Consider the following 23,925-nt stretch of genomic DNA (forward strand, 5'->3'; position numbering starts at 1 on the left):
CGCCCGACGAACTTTTCTGCTCCAGCTGGATCGGCGCCGAACGACGTTTTCTCCACCGCCGCTCGTCGTGCGTACGCCGCCGGGCGCCGAACGCCGACTATTCTTCGCATATTTGCTCCATGTATTCTGGCCTTAAGACAAGCAAACGCAGCGGGGCATGCCATGTAATGCGTAGAGCGCATAACCCGGGGTCGATTCTAATTACCTCTTGCCTTTGTATAGTTTCCGATTTCATAAAGCAGGTCCACTGCACAAAACACACTAAAATTGACTCAGAGGAACATTCTTTTTGAAACACGCTTTTTATCCCTTCTAGCAAATGCTGCATTTTACATCGCTTTACTTGCAACCAATATTCCCCAACTAAATAAGAGCATGTAAGTGTCATGTAGAAAACATAAATGGGTAAATTTCTTACTAAGATGACAACAAATAGTAGGAGCAGCTTAAAGCCCCACAAAAACATTTTACTGTATTCCTGTCTTCAGATCAGACGGACAAAGTCGTCAAATATATGGCACTACTTGGTTGGTGAGTGAAGTTATTGATAAACAAGATAGGTAACAACACGAGTTGCCTAAACGTGCTAGCTCTTTTCCACCATTGTTAGGCGTTGACTAAGGCAGATTTCACTGTCTCAACCATCAACTTTTATTCCTGGATACACAGGCGTGAAAGAAACATGTCAACAGCGCTACCGATAACGCAGGCACCATTCCCGAGAACTAATTTGGATAATAGAATGGTCTCGAACTTCCAGTATCCATTCGAGTGAGGTCATCGCCGCGGTCCTTCATGGCAGCCAGTTCAGTAACATTCAGCAAGCGAGCATCGGGAGCGACAAAATCAGACGTGCCGAAAAGAACTGAGCGAACCATCTGTCCCAAGGCTGTATCGTAGTTTCTGATGGTTGTCTCGTTGAGCTCTTGACCAATCAGTGGGTCTTCTTTCGCAAGATGGCGGTGGTTAATTAAAGTGTGCATGGCGTAGGCGTTCCGCCAGTCGGGGATGAAGTAGGGCAAGTAGACAGCTGGAAGCATGTGTGTCTCGAGGCCGTGGGTCATGCGGTGGAACAGGTGAGGCCGTTTGTCAACAAATTGTGTGGTGGGCACGTCTGCGGAATTGTAGGTCCACAGTGATGCATTGAACCTGCGAGCAGAGCGGTAATTGAAGGTGCCGAAACAAAACAAAACAAAGAGAAACCTCACCAAGTATACTACGCACAACTGGGACCACTGCGTATGTGCCCCTTGGCATGCGATGATACGAATACGGGATATGTGCCACTGTGGCCACTGGTTATCTGATAACTAGAAAACAGTAGGTCAGGCAACATGCCTACATTTTAAAGTCATTACTGTGCCAATTTATTGCCTATGCTTCTAAAATAATTGGTGCGTACATTGGACTTTAAGGGCCTTGAAATTCCTTCTTTCCGTGTTTTTCCTCAGCCCTTGATACGCATAATCCTATCTCCCATGGTGATTTTCACTGAAGGCAGCTGGTAATTGAACGAACTGGTCGTTTGTCTAAAGTGCCTTATTAATCACGCTGCTGCAGACGAGAGTATCGCTGTGAGGAGGACTTATACTGCTCTACGTGGCGATAAATTTGAACGTGACAGAAAGCGCACTTGTGCGTCCATTTGAAGATTTTAGCTCACTGGGAGAAATTGAAATGCTTGCGCGCAACTTTGCCTTACGTGCGGCTCACTCTGGACGTTTCCCCTGAAGCGTTTCTACAATTGCTAGTACATACAGCGGAGGTGGCGCTTTTTACGGCGCTTGACGTTTCTGCGCAGGCGCGAGAAAGAGTGAGAGCGAGAGAGAAAATGTCGGGGATTTGCTCCTTGAATATATGACTCAGCCTAAGCACTACCCAGGAGGCTTCTGAGCGTGCGCTGTTTTCCTTTGACCCTTGGGCATGCCGGCATTGCGGAGTGCGGTCGACTTTGTTTAGACTCCGCCGCTGGCTGCCCGCGGGGTCAGGCAGCGGGCGCGGACGCCGTTTGGTGATGAAGGGTGCAATGTTCTGAATGGTGTTGTATATTTCGCGGGTCGCTTTTTTCGTCGCGATGATAGATCGGATTTTTTACAAACACTGCTCCAGAAGGGCACATGTAACCGGCAAATGGAAACCTCAAGAGAGCAGCTGAAGTTGTATTAAACCAGGTGGCGCAGGATCTGCGGGGCACGCAAGCGTTAGCGGGGAGATCAAAGCTGGAAGCAGGGCGGCCCGGTGAAGAGGCCCGCAGAGTCCGTATAGTGCCAGGGCGTGTTCGCATAAAAAATTGGCTGTCCGCTGTCGCAGACAGCCGATCTTATACTCCCCTGGCCCGCGCAGGCCTCTGCGAGCGCCAACCCACGGGCCAGTCCGGCTTCTAGCTTTGATCTCCCCGTTATCGCTTTGGTGTCCTGGAGGCGCCACCAATAATGCGAAATAATGATACGTTGTTTTCATTAGTAAAAACATTCTTGAATAAATATAATTACGATATCATCGAGGGATGCTCAAGAGACGAGCTGCCGCGAGAATGACGAAGAAGTCGGTTGGTGGCCTTGGCACGAGCGAGTATCAGCCTGGCTGCCTGGCTCCAGTGTAAATTGCCTATAAATAGCATCTGTCGTCTGTGTTTTTCCACACGTAACATCTGTGGTGGAGGTCAGTGATCCCCGTCCTCACCACGGAACTCCGAAGTGGTCGGCGATATGGACAATGAAAAAAGCGCGTTCGTCACACCTGATGGCTTATGCCAATTTAAAGTAATGCTGTTTGAATTATGCAACGCCCCAGTCACCTTTGAGCGTATGATGGACTCCTTGCTCCAAGGTTTCAAATGGTCCATATGCCTGTGCTACCTCGACGACGTCATCGTCTTCTCGCCAACGTTCTACACTCACCTTGAGCGTCGCACAACTATACTTGATGTATTCGGAAAGGCGAAACTGCTACTTAACTCGTCCTCATGTCGTTTCGGCCACCGACAAATTACTCTTCTGGGCCATCTGATCAGTACAACCTGATCCCGGTAAAACTCGCGCTGTCCGAGAGTTTCCGGTTCTGAAGACAGCCGCAGACGTTCGAAGTTTTGTTGGGCTGTGCTCGTACTTTCGTCATTTGTTCCAGATTTTGCGACAATTGCTAGGCCCCTAACTAATCCTTTGAAGAAAGGCGTACAATTCTCGTGGTGCACTGCAGAAGGAGCCACCTTCTCTCGTCTCGTCACTCTTCTAACCTCATCACCCATTCTCGCCCACTTCGAGGCCCCTACCATAGGTGCCGTCTTAGCCCAGCGTCAGCGTGGCAAGGATCGCGTTATTGCCTATGCGAGCCGCCTCCTAGCACTATCGGAGCGCAACTATTCCATTACGGAACGAGAGTGCCTTGACATCTTCAATCGTCTCAGGGTTGACCTAATCCCAAAGAACATGCACCCGGAGTATCACAGCAAACGGAGACAGGCCCGGGCCAAAGCACTCCAGAGACACTACGCAAACCACGAGGAGGCGGTCTACGTAGACGTAGCCGAACTCGGAGAACGCGACGCTTTCTCCGCAAGGGTAGTAGGAAACGGCCTCAAACCAATTACCGCGGTTACCATTTTTGGAAGGCACGCGGAAGAAGCGGAAGAAACCGCGATAGCAATAGCTATCACAAATACCGCAGCCAAAATAATTTTCTGCGACTCCAAGACGGCAGTGCGTAATTTTGCCAAAGGCAGAACCCACGAACCGGCGCTACAAATTCTAAAGAAAGTACATTTCACGCCCCGCCAGATCAAAATCATCTGGCCGGACACTTCATTATGCACCAGATAGCTGTAAAAATTGTCCTGTTATAAAGTGTCACTTGTTGGTTCTGCGGGTTTTCGTAATTTGGCGATCTGAACTTTGTCGCTAGCGCGCAAAACCTTTGTTTTCATAACTGCTGCATCTGCGCGCTACTCACTCGCGGTAGGTGTCCATGAACAGACGCATGACACGGGAGTTGTTGTGCGCGATCATTATCATGTTGCCAAAACTTCCATCTTCTACGCCACCCACGGTGGCCTCGTAACGAAGGAAGCGCCGCAGAGACTGCACCACGAACACGTCCGCGTCGAGGTAGATGCCCCCGTAACGCATCACGACACGTATGCGCACAATGTCCGTTGAGTGGTGGGACCATTCTGGCTAGAAAACAAAAAAAAAACGGCGTTGTGATGAACAGAATGCGCGCACACGATATTCTTTACCAGATGCACACACAGTTCGCAATATTCAATTTCAATCCATCGGTCAATTGCATGTTCCCATTTCGAAAACTGAATGTATCAAGACAAATGCAGTCTCGTAGCAGTGTTTGTGGACCCTGGCCAGACGCGTACAGAGAATTATAAATCAATGCATTCGTCAGCTAATCGTAAACAAACGTTAATTTTAAACCATAATTTTGTGAATATACCTCGGTTATAAAAAGACGCACTGGACTGTCTCTGCAATATTGGATACCATGGTTTCAATACGCTTCCTCAAATTATTCGATTCCTCGATTTCAAAATGAGACACTTTCATTTCGATTTATCCTACATTAAATGTTAATTACATTGCGCCGTCTCTGCAATTAACACTGGTGCATGTACGCTGGTCACCGACAACAGAATTGACACTTTTAATCTATCTCATATTTCAGGGGGAGTTCTCGCGAGTTCTCGCTTTCTGTGGCTGGCAATTGAGTCGAAGCTATTTTTCGGTTTCTCTTGGACGGGCACACAGCGAAGCAACAGGCAATCTTTTTTTTTTTCATTAAATGGCGCATTTTTATCTGCTTGCAGGCTGCGACGCATTTAGCTCAACAGGTTCATTTCGATTTTCCACCCACCATATTGACACGTGAACTTATTTATTTTTCATGGGTGGGCTCTTTTCAACGTCTGAAAAAATGTATCGCGCTGCGCTGGATGCGGCTGCATGTTAGGCAAACTTGAGCCTGCATGTTTACATGCAGGCGCAAGTTAGCCCAATAAAAGGCTAGTTACATCATTCCCAGTTTAGCTGCTTTTTTCACCATCACAACTGCGTGAAAATATAATTGCAGCACTAGGAAATCGCTATACGAATACAGAAGTCCAACCGTAAGAACGCAAGTAGACGTGAAGTCCAGCATTTCTTCCGTTACACCTATATACGCCCCTACGAGGTAACTGAGTACATGACACAAAACTGCCTACGGAAATAAATAAGGAAGAGAATCACCATCACAACAATCGTTAACATATACGCTATTTGCTCACTGTTGAATAGCCATGTATATACATAATTTTAAAAACTCGACAGTAGTAGTAGTAGTACAAAACATTTATTAAAGAAATCACATTCAGGTCCAGTGGGTGAGTCCCTCAGTCCAGGGCCCCACTGGCGATCGCGGCATGCCGGGCTTGGTCGAGAAGGGCCAATTGGACCTCCCGCACCGTGATGGCTAGCCACACCTCCCACTGCCTACTGTTGGAGTTTTGCCCCATAATGGGGTGATTGGATTTCTTGTGGCCGACTCTGGCACGACCATGTGACATGGTCAAGAGATGGCCGCCCTCCGCCCCAAGGGCACGTCTTGGTATACCGGGTGGGGTGTATGTGGTGTAGTAGGAGTAGGTGTGGCTATGTACCGGTTTGTAGTCGGCGCCAGTCCCGCTTTTGCGCTGAGTCCAAGGATGAGTCTGGAAAGCTATACCGTTGCCTTCCTCGTCGCTGTGCCTCCAAGATATCTTTTGCCGTGATCGGAGATTCTACTAGAGTGCGTTCCGTCGCTCGGATGCTATATTCTCGAGCGAGGCGGTCCGCCCTATCGTTACCCCTCACTCTGGCATGTGCCGGACACCACCTAATAGCGTGGTGTTCCGTGAGATTTCTTCCTAGGATTTTGATGGTGAGTGTGGGCAGGGTGCCTGCCATGAAAAGGCGACATACCGAGTGCAAGTCAGTTAGTATTAACGCAGAACGTGCTCTATTTTCAGCGTCACGTATAGCCAGAGCCACCGCAGTAGTCTCTGCCGTGGCCACCGACTCTGTTCTGACTATTGCGGACATAGTAGTTTGTGCGTTTGTGGCTACCACAGTGAAAGTTTTGCTATCCTGTTTTCACGCGTCCGTGTAATAAACCTCGGGATTTCTACCACACCTGCGTTCGAGTGTCCTGGCCCGTGCAAGGTGCCGTTGTCTGTGGTATTTCTCGCTCATGTTTTTAGCGATTGGGGACACAGAGATCTGAGGTCGTATGTTCGGTGGGAGGAGTTCTGTTTGGTCGTTACAATGTGCCGGTCTGAGTGGATACACTAATCGACGGAGAAGTGTTCGACCATGCTCCGTGGAATTGAGCCTTTCTCGTTGTGGAATCGGTGTTGCAGCCACGAGTTATTCAAATGTGTTGCTTTCGCCTATTGCATTAAAATGGGTCGTGCTAGTTCAAATCGGCAGACCAAGCGCCGCCTTATATGCTGTGCGTGTAAGGGCGTTTATTTTAGTTTCCTCTGAGTTTGATACTTTCTGGAAAGGAAGGCCAAAGGTTACACGGCTTATGATAAATGCCTGTACGAGCTTTATCGTCTCTTCCTCCTTGAAGCCTTTACTGTTTCTTGCTACTCTGTTTATCATCCTAGACACGCTGTTAACCGTTTTCCGGAGATTTGCGATCGTGTGCCCTACTGCTCCATTTTCCTGTATCCACAGTCCGAGTATGCGAGCTTTAGATACCTCCTGCATGGTTTGACATGCCAGAGCAAGCTTTATCGGAAGTCTATCGTCCTTTCGTGTATAAGGCGCTCTGACCCGGATTAGTTCGGATTTCTCCGGGGCGCAATTCATGCCAGCTTTTGTTACATGATCCTCAACAATGCTAATTGCCTTCTGGGAGGTTTCCTGACGTTCCCCCAAAGATCTCTTTGCGCTCCAGAGAGTTACGTCGTCCACGTAAATCGCATGTCCTAAGTTTGGGATGCGTTGTTGTTTCACCGCTAGGCCTTTCATCCCTATATTAAGGAGTAGCAGTGAAAGAATTGAACCTTGCGGCGTTCCTCTTTTGGGGGTCTGTAGAACATCTGAGCAGGTGGATTCTAGCCCTATCGTGGCTGTGTGGCTGTCTAGAAAGGATTTTATGTATTAATAAGTGCGCTGTCCGCAGTGCATGTTCAATAGTTCCGTTAGAATGCTTTCGTGCGAGATGGTATCGAAAGCTTTTTTGATATCTAATGCCACTATGCGTCTGTCTGCATTTCCTCTCTCGGTGTTTAATACTTCTTCTTTCAGTAAAAGAAACACGTCCTTTACCGACATATGCTACCTAAAGCCGAACATAGTTTCCGGGAAAAGCTGCTGCTTTCTATGTACCTAGTGAGTCTCACCTGTATAACCTTTTCAAAAAGCTTAACCAGACATGAGGTAAGGGATATTGGTCAGAGGTTCTTTATGTCCCTCGGTTTGCCTGGTTTCGGTATTCGAATTATCTTTGCATGTTTCCATGCCTGTGGGATTTGACCTCCATCAGTCCATACATGCTTGTTAAAAAGATCTGTTAGCCCTGTTAAACATTGAGCATTGTTAGCACTGTTAAATCATGGCGTTTGCTATTTTGTCGGGTCCAGGCGCCGTATTTCTCTTCAAAGTTTGCGCTGCAGCGAAAACATCTGCAGGCATCTAGCTCCTCATTATCTAGAGGCATCTAGCTCCTCATTATTCCCTCCTAAATATGTGGGAGTATCATGGTTTTGCGTGAAATTTGCTCCTATATACATGTCTTCTAGTGTGTCTAGGAGATGGGGGTCAGCGTCTCGAAATTCGCATTCAAGTAATCGCAGATCTCGGTTCGTCGCTGTTTTTGTACTTGCAGGATCTATCATGCTTCTCAAAATGGCCCATGTATTTTTTGTGTGTAAGTTTTCTTGTAGAGATTCACAGAATTGGTGCCAATTATTGTTTTCTAGTGTTTGTGCATAAGCATTAGCCTCCTGTGTTAGTTGAGCTATATGTATTTTGAGCTTTCTATTTAATCTTTATCTTTTCCATCGTCTCCTCAGGCTTCTGCGTGCTTCCCATAAATGCACGGGGCGGCTGTCTACCGCTGTTATATCCGATGTTGTAGCAATCTCCCTCGTTGCTCATTCGTGTGTTTCGCATATTTGCTCCACCCAGGTTTCAATATCTTCTGTGAAAATGAGCTGCTCTTGTTTATCTCTATATACAGTCCAGTCTGTAATGCAAGCCCTCCCTAAGGAGCGATGGATTTTGACTCCATATGTAAAAAAACTCGACAGCAAACTTGGCGTGCGCTTTATGTCCGAATTTCACTTGGGGGCGAGGCAAAGCTCTCCGCCATTTTCTTTGTCTCCCTGGGGCACCCCGGCCTCTCCCCAGGACTGCGTGTTGAGGCTCCCTTCTCCACTCCTTCCTGGTTGCCCCTTCTGCTCCTCCTTACGGGTGCGCATTTTGCACACAGCGAGTAGTGGATGAGGCGCCGGCGAACTCGGCTTCCCGTGGTGCTCGCTCCGTCCACGCGAGAAGGCGCTTGGCGATACCGCGGAGGGCGAAGTCGTCGTTGCCCAGGCGAGGGCTGCTCCAGCCGCACTGTCACCCTCTGTCGCGTGAATGCTCACTGCACGTGCAACGTCATCCGATTGACGTCTGACGCCACGTGACCGATTTGCCCGCAATCGCACCCGCTGTTTGAATCCAGCGTTACGAGCACAGGTATGGGCTCAGTCCTAGTCAGAATGCTATATGAGGGGTGACAATGAATAAAACATATCTTGCTTTCAATCATTGTCACCTGTATCGTTGCATTCATACGAGCCTGAGTTGGCGCACAAAATGTGTAGCGTCTTCTTTGCATCTGCTGTTGCCAGTTTAAGCGTTGATCTACCATTGTTGAACGGTATTTAGTTGAAATTATTTGTTTGAGACTCTCTCTCTCTGATTATCACTCTTTCATTAGTGTTCATCGATTTTTACCTCGGGAGGAACGTACCGCACCTATTAATCTATATTTAGTACTTCGTCTGTTACTTGATATGCATCAGGTACCTTATTTTCACTCAACGTTTGATTTCACTTAAAGTTAATCGGATTATTAGATGTCATGATATATCACGTATCGTCAGCGTGCATCACTACGTTAAAGGAGTTCACTATATATGCCGAATCGTTGACATAAAGAGATGAAAATTAGTGATCAAGGTAGGATCCTTGTAGGCCACTGGTGCGCTACTCTCGCATAGAAGACGTTATGGTATTCATTAGCCCTGCTCATATAGTATTTTTATGGTAATGGCAACGTAGCTCAATAACATTCCCATGAAAACCGTAATTTAATAATTGATTTTCGGATACATTGTAATAAGAGCATCAAATGGTGTTTCGAGATAAAAAAAAGTTAATCCTATAAAGCGACGCCAATGAACGATGTGTGTTATTTGAGAAAGGGCCTTAGCGACAGTGATGGTACTGTGTACGGTGATTGCTACTGTGTCCTTCATACGTCATTCCACGTGACATCTGGTGGAGGTGCTTTTCGTTCATGCACCAAACAACCCCGACAAACCGTGATCCGAGCCCGGACCGCAAAGAGAACAATAACGTAGTCCCGGACCATCGAGCAAGCAGTCGTCTTCAATAGCTGCACCCGGAGGACGGACGTCTACCTTAGAAGACCAAGAAGATTGTGGCCTAGGCAACCATAATGGCAGCCCCAGTCTCATCCATCGTATTTCAACAGCGCAAAGAGCCACCTACCTTCCGCGTAGCTACGCCGGAGGATTAGGAAACCTGGCTCGAAACCTTCGAAAGAATCCCGACCTTCAACAACTAGACTTCTGAAAATAAGCTACGACATGTGCACTCCTCCTTGGAAGATGCCGTGAGGACTTGGTTCGAGAACCAGGAGCCCACCCTTACAACATGCAACCTGTTCCGCAGTAACTTGCTGAGGACCTTCACGAGCGTTGTCAGTGAAGAAAGGGCCGAAGTTCTGCTGGAAACCCGAGCCCAACTACCCAATGAGACCATCGCCATCTTCAGGGAAGAGATGACCCGTCTTTTCCGGCATGCTTACCCGGAAATGTCCGAAGAGCATGACGTGAGTTTCTTGATGCGAGGCGTAAAGCAAGAACTTTTCGCCGGACTCATCAGAAACCCACCGCAGACCGTAGCCGAGTTCTTGACAGAGGCAAAGGCGATTGAGAAATCTTCAGAAATGCGCACTAGGCAATACAAGCGACAAGTGCTCGCACATCAGAGCGCCATTCATGCACTGGGTTCCTGTGATCTGCAATAGACCATCAGGGCCATTGTGTACGGAGAACTGCGCAAGGTCTTGCCTTCGTCGCAGACTCAAGTGGCCTCAATCGCTGACATCGTGAAGGATGAGGTTCAGCGATCACTTGGAGTTCCTGAGGCGTAACCTCAATTACCGGAGACCCAGCCAGAAGCGATGACCTACGCCGCTGTCGCACGCCGTCAAGGTCCCCCTTCGCGACGTCACCAGAGCCCTGTAACGTCCCAATTCCGTGGTCCGCAGCCACCGCCGCCGCCAGCACGCCCACCCGTCACCCAGCGCACCAACGCGAGTAAGACGGACATTTGGCGCGCCCCCGACTACCGCCCGCTCTGCTACCACTGCGGCGATGCGGGCCATGTGTACCGCCGATGCCCATAGCACGACGTGGGATAGCGAGGCTTCGCCGTCAACGCAGCGCGCCCGAGGGAAGGTGAACGCCCTCGTGACATCGCCGACTACCTCGCCGCGACTCAGTGGAGCCCTCGACGACCGTCCCGTTGCGCCAACACAAGGCCGCTACCTGTCGCCGCAGCGCCGTCCATACAATAGCCCAGCCCGGGGCCGGTCCGTGAGCCCATATCCGGGAAACTAGAAGCAGCAACCGATGGAGGTTCGGTTGCTGTTCGTCGAACTGCCGAAGATCCTCCGCCTGCCTACGAAGACTACGAAAAGACTACCTCGACGAGAAAAGGACACGCTGGCGTCCCAAAGAAGCCTGAAAGCAAACAATGCTCAAACGAAAGTCCACCTGACGACGCCACGTACCATCGAAAGGTAAAAGCGACACAGCCATGATCTGACGCCAAGACCTAACTGTAACGCAAGGCAAAGAACCAGCGACCTCGACGTGCTTATTGACGGCCACGCAGTCACCGCCTTGGTAGACACATGAGCTGATTACTCCGTCATGAGTGGGTCCATTGCCGCCCAGTTGAAGAAAGCTAAGACTGCATGAGAAGGCGCGTGAAATCGGACCACCCGAGGACACATCATAACGCCTACTGGAATGTGCAAGGCAAGAATTAGCATCCATGACCGGACTTACCCTTCCACTTTCGTTATCCTCCAACAATGTTCACGAGACGTCATTCTCGACATGGACTTCCTGAACCAACACGGCGCAATCATCGACCTGAAGTCGAAGTCAATAACGCTGTCAGAAGATGAAGCTACACCGCCAGAGAGCCATCGCAGTCACTCTGCCTTGAGCGTGCTCGAATGTGAAGTGAGCAACCCTCCTAGCTCGAGCATTGTTATTTCAGTGGCACCGAAACACCTGCTGACGTAGAAGGCGTCATCGAAGGCAACCAACGCCTACTGCTCGACCAGGAAATTTGCGTCTCAAGAGGGATCGCTTTATTGCGTGGAGGAAACACGAAGTTGTTGCTGACAAACTGCAACCAGGAGTTCAAGCACGTCAACAAGGGCGCGACGATCGCATATACCGAGGCAATTCTAGAGACCAGCAATGCGTTTGTCCTCTCGGATTCTGCCGCATCTACACCGACGACCATAGTTCCCGAGCCAGACTTCGATATAAGTCCACGTCTCCCCATGAATAAGCAGCAACAGCTCAGAAGTCTGCTTCGACGATACATAGATACTTTTCGACGTCATTGAAAATTTGACAAACACCAGTTGTAATGCATCGCACCATAACCGAAGAGTGCGCTCGACCACTCCGCCAGAGTCCTTACCAAATTTAACGCAAAGCTGTAAGACAAGTCGACGAAATGCTGGGCGAAGACATCACCCAGCCGTCGAAAAGCCCGTGGGCGTCTTCTGTTGTCTTAGTGAAGAAAAAGGACGGGACGGAACCGAACGTTTCTGCGTCGATTATCGTCAACTGAACAAGATCACGAAGAAGGACGTATGAAAGCTAAGACTGCATTAGAAGCCATGCAGTCTTAGCTGTACCCAGCCCCTCTACCAGATATCACGTGGAGTAACTTATGAAGAACACAGTAGCAATACCAAGGTAAATGTACCTGGTAGCGAAGCTTCCATAGGAGCCCATACGTTCAAAACCTGGCTGTCCATCGGCGGTCCATGGGGTTTAGCACCATCCGTATGTGGTGGGAACACTTCCGGTGGAAGAAAAAATAATGTGACGCCATGTCCGTTAAAAGCAGAAGTGTCGTCATTTTGTTTTCGAAGGCGCGAAATTTGTTTTGTTGTTCTTCTTTTGGAGCTATATATTCAATTGCCCTGCCATTCGACTTGATAGGCGTTTCGAGCTTTCAGCGTGGAAAGCGATGCAGGAAATGGTCAGCCGTGCGGTTGTCGAAATCGCATCCCTGCACAGAACATACTTTCTTTGAAAGCCGACGAAAGCGTAGAGTGTAGGTGTAGAGTGCTGATCCTATTGTCGGATTCCAAGCACATCGGCCAGCGCGGTCGCACGAAAACAACTACACAATTATCTGGTGGTCGTAACTCACTACTTTTGACTGAACAGATTAAGAAGCAATGAAGCTACCCGCGTCACCAAATTCAGACAAACTTCGACAAGCAAGAAAGCACAAATTGTGAGGGGGGCGTATTTCAACAGGTGATACGAGTGCGCCTTTCTGCCCATTTCAAGTCGTACATTGCATTGCGAGTGATAGTGGTGTCAACGCCCCCTGTAGCGATAGGCGCTTAAAAGAAATGCATTTATTATAAAAGAATAAAATTAAACTTGTTTTTTCTTAACTCGTCAAGAATGTATAAAATTGTCTAGGAATTTTATTTTCGTTGAATGAATCTAACTGTGTGTCTTTTGAATTAAAAAACGCGTTTTTCTTTCCCAATGTTTGTTCCCTCCGAACATAGTCGCGCTTCAATTGCTGCTCCCATAATCCTCCATGCTGATGTCGGTGACAATCTGTACTGAACCGCTTTTCGCCCGAAGCTTCGCGACTTATTTGGATCGGCCTTGGCAATACTGCGAAAGACAACACTAAGTTTTATGGGGCGAACCTGTGCCCACAAAAACAGGCTGCCCTTAAAGAAGGGCGACAACGGCGAACACAGTCGGCGATCGTCAAAATCTGATCAGCTGGTCAAACGCGTCGGCTTTTATAGATCAGTCATCGAATGTTCCGCAGTAAATCCTGGGACCCGCCTCCCTTCCACAATGCTCGACACCATTGGCGTCGCGCATACATGCACTCAGATTACACATGGTTCTGTGACAACAGACAGCAGATAGAAGTATCGATAATATTCTTCAAACTTCCGATACATGTAGACGCGTCCTGCTCTGAGCAATAACAATTTTTAGACGTTAAAAGCGCTCCGCCGTAAAAGATAAACGAGTTCACGTGTCATTATGATGAGCTCGGTATTGTTCAATGTCATAATAGCCCATGGATTGATAATCCACTTTTTTAGTGATCCGAAAAGTAGGGAGAATTCTTGTAAATTGTTCCTAGTAACCCAGATATGTGATTCAGCAAACAAAATTTGTGCGAAGAAAACCTGCCCGATGCTCAGAAATATTTATAGTCATAATTGAATTTGTCTATTCGGCATCTCCAGGCTAGCATTGCTCAAGTATGCTAGCCTTTGAAGACCCTAATGGTTCGTTTGCAAGCTTCGAACATGTGGCACACAGAGAACTGAACCGTCCTAGACAGCCCTAGTACACCTCCATCTCGCTCTGCATAAAGCTTTGAGCAACATCTCATTATCTTGACCAACTGTCAGTCGGTGCCAGGAGCTTCGGAGCTTTACCTTTTAAATATGTACCGCTTGGAATATACTGTTATATTTAGGAGGAACATCCTAACGACTTATGAAACTTCAATTTACACCGTACTACGATTTACGTAGAGAAGTCGTTTACGACGCTACCCTAATGTTTTAACTGATGCAAATGATTTCTATCCAAAGTTAGCATTTGCACGATGCTGTAGTACACTTTCTTAGAAGTATCACTATCACTTCGAACATATATTTTTCTTTGCAAAAACTTTCTTTTTATTTCCTCGTAACTATTATACTTTAATTATAGGGACCGCTTTGCTACAGTGCAAGGACGGCCCATAAACGTGGAATGAAACTTTTTAGCTGTAAAAATAAAACATTCTGCAAGAATGCTTATTAAACAGTATTCAAGACAACATCTCAAAAGAAGTAAAGAAAAAAGTCAAACGAGACACCAACAATTTGACGTCTTGTTGTGTGCACCGCGTCGTCAGTAGACAACGGTGCCAAGGTTCAGTGCAGGCACATCAAGTTAATTGTTTACACTTTCTCGAGTCATCCTTAGGTGTCAGATAGAGGACATCCCTACAGTTATCATGTAAAGGTAGCACCTAGGAAGAGAACCAAGCATAATTCACTGTGATGAGTTGCGTAGGGTGTCCGTCTCCGAGGCTAAGACATTCACTTACATCTATAGGTGTGCCGAAGACGTCTTTGGGGAATACTGTCGGCACATAAGTGAACGGAATGCCTTCAACCAAGCGCGCGTAGGGGCCAGTGAATCCACACGGACTGCAGTGGACCATTATCTTCCGCGGTCTGTGGTTGAGGTACATAGAGCGGTAGAACACAGCGTCAGGAAAGCTGAGCTCCGCCTGATTGTACCTGGGACAAAGGCAACGATTTATTTGCACTAGAGCATGCCACACTTGACAGTTCGTCATTTAGTTCGTTTATGTGAAGATGATGATGATGATGAAAAACGTTTATTTTCTCTATTTTGCAGTGATTTTTGCGGCATCAGATGGAGTCTTCCATCTTCTCTCCAGGGTCGGTTCCCCTAGTCCAGGGCTCCGCTGAGTGTAGCTGCCCTGCGTGCACGCCTTACTAGTCCTTGTTGGACTTTCAGGGTGTCGCTGGATAGCATCCTCTCCCACTGTTCCGCACTCGGGTTTTTTATTATGGCTAGCCCTTCTGTTTTCTGGCAAGCCCATGTGGTATGATATAGGGTTGGTTTATCTCCACACCATGGGCACTTGCTCTCGTACTGCGTGGGGTAGATCTTGCTGAGCATGTTTAGGCACGGGAATGTTCCCGTTTGTAGCTGTCGCCATGCTACGGCGTCTTCTCTGTTTAGTTGTTTGTGAGGGGGTGGGTATTTTCGTCTGATGCCTCTGTAGTAATTGAGTATCTCTGAATAGCTTTGGGCTACCGGCTCGGGTTCCTCAGTGGGGTCGGGAATGTTGGATGCTCGGTTTGTTGCGTGCCCTCGAGCTATCCTCTCGGCCTCCTGATTTCCCGTAATGTCGGTATGTCCCGGCACCCAAACTATCGTGTGTTTGGCCTGGTTGTTGACGGTTTTGCCACTTGAGCGGAGGATGCGGAGCGCGCTGTGGCTGATTCTGCCGTTTAGGTAGTTGCGGCATGCTGCTTGTGAATCTGTGAGTATGGTTAAGGACCTGTTCCATCGGTAGCCCTCCGCTGCCGCTAGAGCCACGGCTGCCTCTTCGGCCTCAACTACCGTACAGTTCCGAATTGATGCGCTGGTGATTTCTTTTAAGTCCGAGTTGATCACCGTTGCGACTTTGCTTTTCTTGTGGTTTTTGTCCTGAGTGTAGGTAGCGGCGTCTACGTACACTGTGTCATGTCTAGTTGCCAGTGTTCTTTGTACATACTCTGCCCTTGCTTGTCTGAAGAGTCTGAGCGTACTATAAGGAGACGTCTATAGCAATGCTGCAGAAGTGTTTGCAAGCAACAACTACAAAAAAGACGATTGCAGTGCTACGCTTTAAAGGAATGCAGAATATTTATTTTTGTTAATTAGTAAAATTGTAAATCCTCATAATGTCTACCACGAAAGGCTGGTTTATAATTTCTATTAAGCATGTCATTTAACATAGGAGGATAAATTAGAGGTTTGTATGCAATAAACAAAAAAGAACAAAACTGGAGAAAACGACAATATCGTGCCGCTTATTCAGCTCCTCCTGACCATACTGGCGGTGATGGTAAGAATACCTTCACTGATTGTCACTAGGTCAAGCCATCTCTGCTAGTTTATTGTTAACTTCGCGCATTTAAACAGATTCTAAGCGCATTATAAGGACGCGTCTGTAGCAATGCTGCAGAAGTGGTTGCAAGCAACAAATATACAGAAAGAATACGATTGCACTTTTACGCGTTAAAGCATGGTAGGCAGAGTATTTATTTTAGTCAATATTAACATATAACATTCGCATAATGTCTACTATTACTTGTACAGTAGCGCGGAAGCGCATGGACGAGGAAATAGAAAGATGGGACACGGCGTTGTTTCCCCTCTTTTTCTTTTATTTTTTTTTCGTCTTCCATAAGCTTCTGCTCTACTCTATAAATAATGCCATACCACCAACTGCCCACCAGGCTGTCATTTTGAATTTCTAGTAGACGCAAAAGGCTGATTTATGACTTCGTGTAAGCATTTAATGATGCACAGGAACAAAAATTGAAGGCTAGCACGCATTCAACATCAAGAGAAAAAGTACAGAATACGACAATAAGGCGACGCTTATTTTTAAGAGCAATCTCTTTCATAGAGATGTATTACCACTTTTCCGTATCAATTATTTTTCACGTCCTTAATCATGGCCCTGTCCGTGAGATAGTGCAGCCATAGATATGTGGGCTGGCATGTGCTACTAGGACTACTGGCCACCGCGTCGTTGCGAACGGATATGTGTATAATAGCACTTAAATAAACGTAAATAAAAATTGGAGGGCGCTTAAACTTCACCTTCAAGAGTGGAACACGACAGCACCCAAAGGTCACTTACAGCTTCTCATGCTTCCAGGCAACACATGCTTATGTAACCTGACATTTACCGGGAAAGGCTGGCGGCGAACGCTATGCACGAAAGCAACTTCTCTGGTAAAAACGCGGCCTCTTGCGTGGGCCGATCCCGGAGGTTGTGCACGGTAGACCCACACAAATTAAAAGATTTTCAGCTTTCCATTAATGTTTCGCACATTTAATAATTAAGTCGGATAATATATAAAGTAAAAGGCACGCGCTGACGGTGTTTTGTTTCATGACACTTGTTCGTGGGCTGTCGTTTTCAAAGTTCCGAGGAATGACTTCATCAAGAATGAACGACAAGGTATGAGCACCATTAGAGACAGAACGGTGCGACATCATAACGCGCATATACCGCATGTCGTATAGCAAGGCATGTCATATACATATGCCTAAATATATACGAAGTTCTCCGTTCCTGGACAAGCCCACCGGCGCCGTAATTTATGCGATACGGAGCCCTTAACGCTCTCGCGTTAAGACTGTCCGACAAAAGATTGGAACAGAGGACCCCCAGCACATCATCCCAATGCTCTAGTTCTTAGACCACGGATATACATGCCCCAGCAAACGAAACAGAACATCCTTAGCCATTTCCCGAAGGCAAGCCAGAGCGTTGCAAGGCGCTTGGCGGCTTCTATCACAATAGCAGTTCTGTGAACAATCCATGCCTTCTTTCACCATCGTCGCTAATTGCACATAAAATTGTGACTTCCTGGATTTATAACACTTTCTCAATAACAGTACTCATATCCTACTCGCAAAACCCTGTGCTATGCCGGATTAAGGGTCCAGTGTCGCGCGCTGCTTGCTGGGCAGGTGCGCTATACTAGGAGGCCCTGGATACCGGTGCTAAAAGCAGCGCCAGAGCGAAATAAATGTGGTGCCTGGCTACCGTATATATTATTTTAACGCAGAAAACGCTAGAGAGTGCTTGAGAGCAATAAAAATTTAGAGAGAAACTAAAGATTCCATTACCAGGATTCGATCATCTAACCTATACATCGCGAGCTCAGTACTTTACCTCTAGGCCATGGCAACTTATGCAAAATTTGTCATACAGACGCAGCCGCAATTAGACATCCCAGATATGTCTCGAAGAGACATGGTAGATACGCTATCACCCCGCTACTAAATCATTACGCCTTTATCAGAAAGAAAAGGTTGTCCGCATCCAATGGTATGCACGGAAGTGCCACAACACTGATTTTTTTTTGCGATTAGTACTTTAACTTAGAAAAATGTCCTAAATGTGCCGTCAATCCGGGACGCTGTATGGGCTGTTAGTGCCGATTTTATAGCCGTTTCTTGTTCTTCGAGCAAGGTATATGCAACATTTCCTTAGTTTAACGATTTGTTTCAATCGGCACGTCTGTGTAGTCCCATATTTTCGTCAGAGAAGCGTACGCTTGTGCTGGCAGCCTTCAGCGACAGGCCATATACCTATCTTTATAGCACGTCACATCGGAGCTCATGGCTTTTTGTGCTGATAGCGTAGACATGAAAAACAATGTCTATTTAAGAAAATCGATGCGAAACATGAAATATAGAGTGATTTATCCTTCTTAGACTTGTTGATACATGAGCCCAGTCGGGCCGATGGCGTGTAGACGCTAGGCCGATCTCGGCGCGGGTAGCTCGCGAATGCTAAAATGTTTGTACTTGAGCCTCAGAACCCTTAATTTAATATTTTATAGAATCAATGGGAAGTGGAATCGCACAAATAGTCTCAGCTTTGTCATCGGTGTAATAATTTCAATCACCGGCAAGCTTCCTGGAGTACGTTCGAACTTGTCTGAAGGACTTTTCGGTTTCGTGTCGAGGGTGAGCGGGGTGGCGGAAAGATCTAAGAATGGCGCTACTTTTGAAAAATTGAGGGGCTTTACGCATCTCGACGGAACCTCTCTGGCACATTTCTTTTTTCTCGCGGAACTGGCGCGTGCCTCAAAGAAAGCACGTGCTACCGAGATTTCGCTCGCGCGTCGTGTCACCAAAATGTACAAAGAAACCTTCAACGAGGCCGTAATAACTGAAGTAGGGAAGCGTCGCATCCTGTGGGACGTACGCGACCGCAATTACAAGAACAACATCAAACGTGACCACGCTTGGCGAGCTTTAGCAGATACCCTCAGCGTATACGGTATAGCAGATGCCCGCAGCATCCCCCTCAAATTTAGCGATCGCCTCTTCTGATCGGTAGTAAGCGGCCGATACTCTGTTGTCTATGTGAAGTTGTAAAGAAGCAGCGGCCTCTCCGCGCGCGGAAGGTACATAGTCGCAGTTTCGCACACAATCTTGCTGCTTGAAATTAAGCTTGATAAATACACTTCGGAGAAAAATGTCGCTGTCTCATTACACTAAGATTATATTTATTGCAGTGTTCTGCGTGTTTAAGGGCACATTGTATATGCGGTAACAGAGAGAATTCTTGTCGTTGCGAGTTATGTTGTCTGGCAACCCGGAAAACGCGACGCCAAAGCGCCGCTCTCTTTTTTCGTACGCGTGCTCGCGCGTCGGGGGCAACGCGGGCGTTCGCCACGCCTTAGGTTTTATGCTCGCGGAAAACGCGCGGTTGAATCGCGGTTGAAGGATTTGGGGATTATCGCAAGGCTAGCCGCAGTCACGTGCTCCTTGAGAAACATGCGACATGTCTCCTGGGAGTCCGTGACCACGACGGAGTCCCTTTGTGAACGCCCGGCGTGAGCGAGTGCGATCGCCGCTGCTAATATTTTAGCCGAGGTGGGGGAAACCGCCGTGGCCGACGCGGTAATTTCCTGTTGGCTGATCGCGTTCACGACTGCCAGGGCGTACCTCATTTGGTAACGCTGCCCGGTCGCTTCTGCACACACAGCTGCGTCCGTGTAGTACGTGTTGTGCCAATGGTTATTAGAGTACGCTGATTGAAAATGTTGTGCGCGTGGTTTGCGCCTTTCTTTGTTGTACTCGGGATGCATATTATTTGAAATTGGGGCTACTGTAATTTTGGATCTCATCGGAGGAGGCAGAGGTACGGCCTGCTGTGTGAGATAAATGGGGTATGCTGGGATATTGAGTCTAGCCAATATTGCCCTACCAGTTTTTGTGAAGCTGAGGCGCTCCCTCTGTCGCATCAGGGTGGCCTGCCTCAGCTCGTCGAAAGTATTGTGCACTCCCAAAGCTAACATGCGCTCCGTTGAAGAACCCTTAGGCAGGCCCAGAGCAGCTTTGAAAGCAGTTCGGATTATTGTGTTCGCCTGCTTTTCCTCCCCCCTTTTCTGGATTTGGTACTGTAAGCCATACGTGATTCGACTAACAACTAAGGCCTCTATACGAGCCTTAGGGTATCGTCTTCTCGCATTCCCACTTTTCGATGCGTCACGTGACGTATCATTTGGGCTGTGTTGTGGGCTGTGGATTTGAGGGTCTTAAGTGTCTGTAGCGCTCTCCCGTCGCTCTGAAGCGACAAACCCAGGACTCGCATCGTCGGTACCCCTCGGACTGATTGGCCCTCAACCACGATGTTAATCGATCCTCTGGATTTGTAGCCTTTCGCGTGTATCCGGATCACCTCAGATTTTTCGGGTGCGCACTTCAAGCCACTCCATGTGGAAAATTTCTGCACTGCTAATACTGCGCTTTCGAGCGTATATTCCGTATCCCCTAGTGAATCTCTGCTCGTACACAGCGGCATGGGGTCCGGGTAGAGCGTGTAACCTAGGTAGGGTATCCGATCCCGATCGCGCGCGAGGCGACACATCGCCATGGGTAAGCTCTCTGAAAGGGTTATCAATAGCAGATTGCAGCGACAACTGGAAGAGCGGAGCTGGTTCCCGGACTCTATGATAGGATTTCGTACGGGTTTATCTTGCCAGGACGCGTTCCTCGACCCTACTAAAAGAAGAAATTGTAACTAATATACCGTACAGCGACGAGAGACTAGTCCTAGCACTAGACCTCATAGGAGCCTTCGACAACGTCTCTCACGCCGCAATATTAGAGGAACTCGAAGCCGCGGGTTGTGGTGAGCGCACATACAATTACTTGAGAGCGTTTTTTTTCCAACCGCGAGGCGAGCATCAGTATTGGCCAAATCCCTTCGGATTTATTTAAAATGCCTGACAAAGGAACACCTCAAGCAGCTATATTATCACCCTTATATTAGAACTTCCTGCATGCTTGAGGAGCTGGGCCTGCTTTTTCAGTTTTGTGATTTGATATCGCTTACATCTGGCCCTAATGCGGTAGTTCACGTGACATTGCGCGCACGTCTGTTGTCGAATGCAGCGCTTGTTTTTACAGTGGTGGGAACCATAAATTTGCTTATCCAAAGGACGTTTTTAGCTTCGGGAATGGGGAAAATTCGCGAAAATTCTTTCTTGATTGGTTTACGAATTTCACACACGGTTTTTCGAATTTACTGGCTGCACATACCTGACGAGATGGAGGATGTCGGGAACGACGTCATAGCTGTATCCCATTACACCGTCCGTGTCGTAGAAGCTTTTTGGACTCTGGTGGACTTCCGTCGGGGGTGCTGTTGGTCGCTGCTGGGGTGGCGTCTTGAATTGCCCCTTAAGCATACTCAACTTGATGCCAAGAAAGATGTTTATCGCAGCAAACAGTCCAAATACCGTCCTGCAGCAAAACAAGGTATTACTTTTCAAGAGCACCACAGAGACGTTGCTTAAGTATGTAAAGTTCTTCCTTGGAGGTAAATACTAAAAAATGATGCATTTGCCACAGTACGTAAAGTGCGGCGGGCAGACATTGTGGGCTTAAAAAAGTCACGGTATGTTGTTTCTTACAGTTTATTTATAGAAATGTATGAAGCTTTGAAAGTTCGTGACTCGACTTTAGCAACAAGGCGATTACGGCCTATAAGGAAGTAGGCTGGTGTTGAATTATAGAGTTTTAAAGAGTCTGGCTATTTGCATGAGCAGATCTAGCCTCGCGTAAGGCAATATACGAAATTGAACATAGGACACGAGCCACTGTTCGTCAAGGTAACTTACGGAACGTTGTCTTTCGTTCTTTGTTATTTTTTTCTACCCAAACACTTCCATCATTGAGTACATTGTGCACATCGCATCGTGCTTAGTACGCGCGCCTCATCTTTTGCAAGGCTCGCCGAGGTATCCGATGTCCAGAGGTACAACACAGGGTTCTTTAACAATTTCGCACAGGCATCGACCATACGGAACGCCTTGTAACGGTGAGAAGCGGAGATGATTGGCGATTGTTTGAACCTGAACGAAAAGCGCACACCCATGTGAGCTTCGTGTTACACGCTGTTGAATTCACGAGGACACACGTCCTGCCGGGGTTTTCACCACGCTCCTGCTCACGCAGCAAAACAAAACAATTCCGCGTGAAGGAAAACACGTGCCGACTAATATGTGTGATCTCCAATGAGCATGTCATTTTCTTTTGTCGTACTGCCACTCGGCATGCACCATGGATTTATCGTGAAAACAAAGGCGAATTAACGGCTCCACGAGCTATTTCCTCTGACATACACGGCCGCAGAGACAAAGGCAGGGCGCGTACCCTTCTCAGGCGCACATCGTAGTCCACGGCACTCGTACTGAACGCTGTGTTTTACCCATCTGCGTAGTAGGGCCGTTCTAGCTGTAACTTCTGGTTCGGAGGTTCTGAAATTCTGTGTGGTCAAGGCTCACACCATATCATTAAACATCCAGGAGGCTTAACTTGTTGTAGCATGTCTCCCTCTGTTTCAGTAGACAAGTACATCCATAATATGTGGTACGTCTTATAAAACACAAAGCTAAATGTGACTTCATCATATACATATATATGAGGTTGCAACACGCATACGTAAAATACGTTGCAACTACGTATTTAAAGCGTGCAACGTATTTGCAACGTCGCAAATACGTTGCACGCATACGTTGCAACACGCATACGTTGCAAAAAGGATACGTTGCAACACGCATACGTCAATACCAACTCTTCCTTTGTACAATGTGTTTATATCTCTGGCAGCTTAGATTACGGTAACAAATTTGAGCAACTTTATCATCCTGGGTGATACGCACGGACAGCCTACATTTGTAACCTTTTGTGCATAGGGCATGCAGTCAGTGTCAAGTTCGAAATATCCCATTACGACAATGACGTAAATAAACCAGCCTAGGTTAGGAAAGTACTGCGATGGCGATCACATATATTCTCTCTCAGTGCATTTATTACTAATCTGGATTGCGCTAGCATATGCAGTACCAGAGCAGCTTTTACCACAGCGACTGCTCCACCAAAGTGAAGCTGCACTGAAGGCATTTTACACATTCACAAGCTGTCGCCAGATTATCATTATTGTCGATGAACTGCGTGCACTTAAATGCGAGACCATGCCTAAATATTTACATGGAGGAAGAAAAAATTTTTCACTCACCACAAACTTGCTTTCAGCAAACGTCTCCTATCTGTGGTAGCACATGATTTCCTCGGTCTGTTACCTGCCTTGATCGCTTCTGTCATGGTGTACTGCACAGTTGTATGTACTGTTCCTCGACAACAACGCTAAAAATGATTGATGCTCAATAACTGAAACGATGTATCTTCTTGCTGTCAAAGAAAAGCACGTCACCGCTCTCTATGCTTCTTCTTCTTCCTTCTTTCGAAGCTATAGATGATGTTTCTGACGATGCCCTTCCAAAGAAAACTATTTTTGCAGTGGATATGAAATTATTCGAGCTTAGCGAATAGTGTAAATGCAAGAAAGCATTCTTTTGTCCTGCCTTTAGTGTCTGGTAAGGCTAAAAGAAACGTTGGACGCACCAGTTGTATTAAGTTTCAAGTTATATTGTCTACGTATAAAAACGGCCAACGATACTTCATCGTTTTTCGTAGTCTCCGAGATCGACATGGGAGGCCAAGGGCTT

At 47.3% G+C, this 23,925-nt stretch overlaps 1 protein-coding gene across 1 annotated transcript; it reads right to left on the bottom strand.

Annotated features, from left to right (window-relative positions):
- Positions 1 to 627: 627 nt before the first annotated feature.
- On the bottom strand, positions 628 to 23,642 carry LOC135898600 (uncharacterized). The gene is made up of 5 exons (XM_065427647.1): positions 23,436 to 23,642; positions 21,455 to 21,658; positions 14,682 to 14,877; positions 3,949 to 4,172; positions 628 to 1,149 (listed from the first exon to the last, which is right to left on the bottom strand). The coding sequence occupies exons 1-5, from the start codon at positions 23,519 to 23,521 to the stop codon at positions 726 to 728; spliced, it is 1,134 nt and encodes a 377-aa protein (XP_065283719.1). The 5' UTR covers positions 23,522 to 23,642; the 3' UTR covers positions 628 to 725.
- Positions 23,643 to 23,925: the final 283 nt, after the last annotated feature.

Source organism: Dermacentor albipictus, chromosome 8, assembly GCF_038994185.2.
Source record: "Dermacentor albipictus isolate Rhodes 1998 colony chromosome 8, USDA_Dalb.pri_finalv2, whole genome shotgun sequence".
NCBI classification, from domain to species: Eukaryota; Metazoa; Arthropoda; class Arachnida; order Ixodida; family Ixodidae; genus Dermacentor; species Dermacentor albipictus.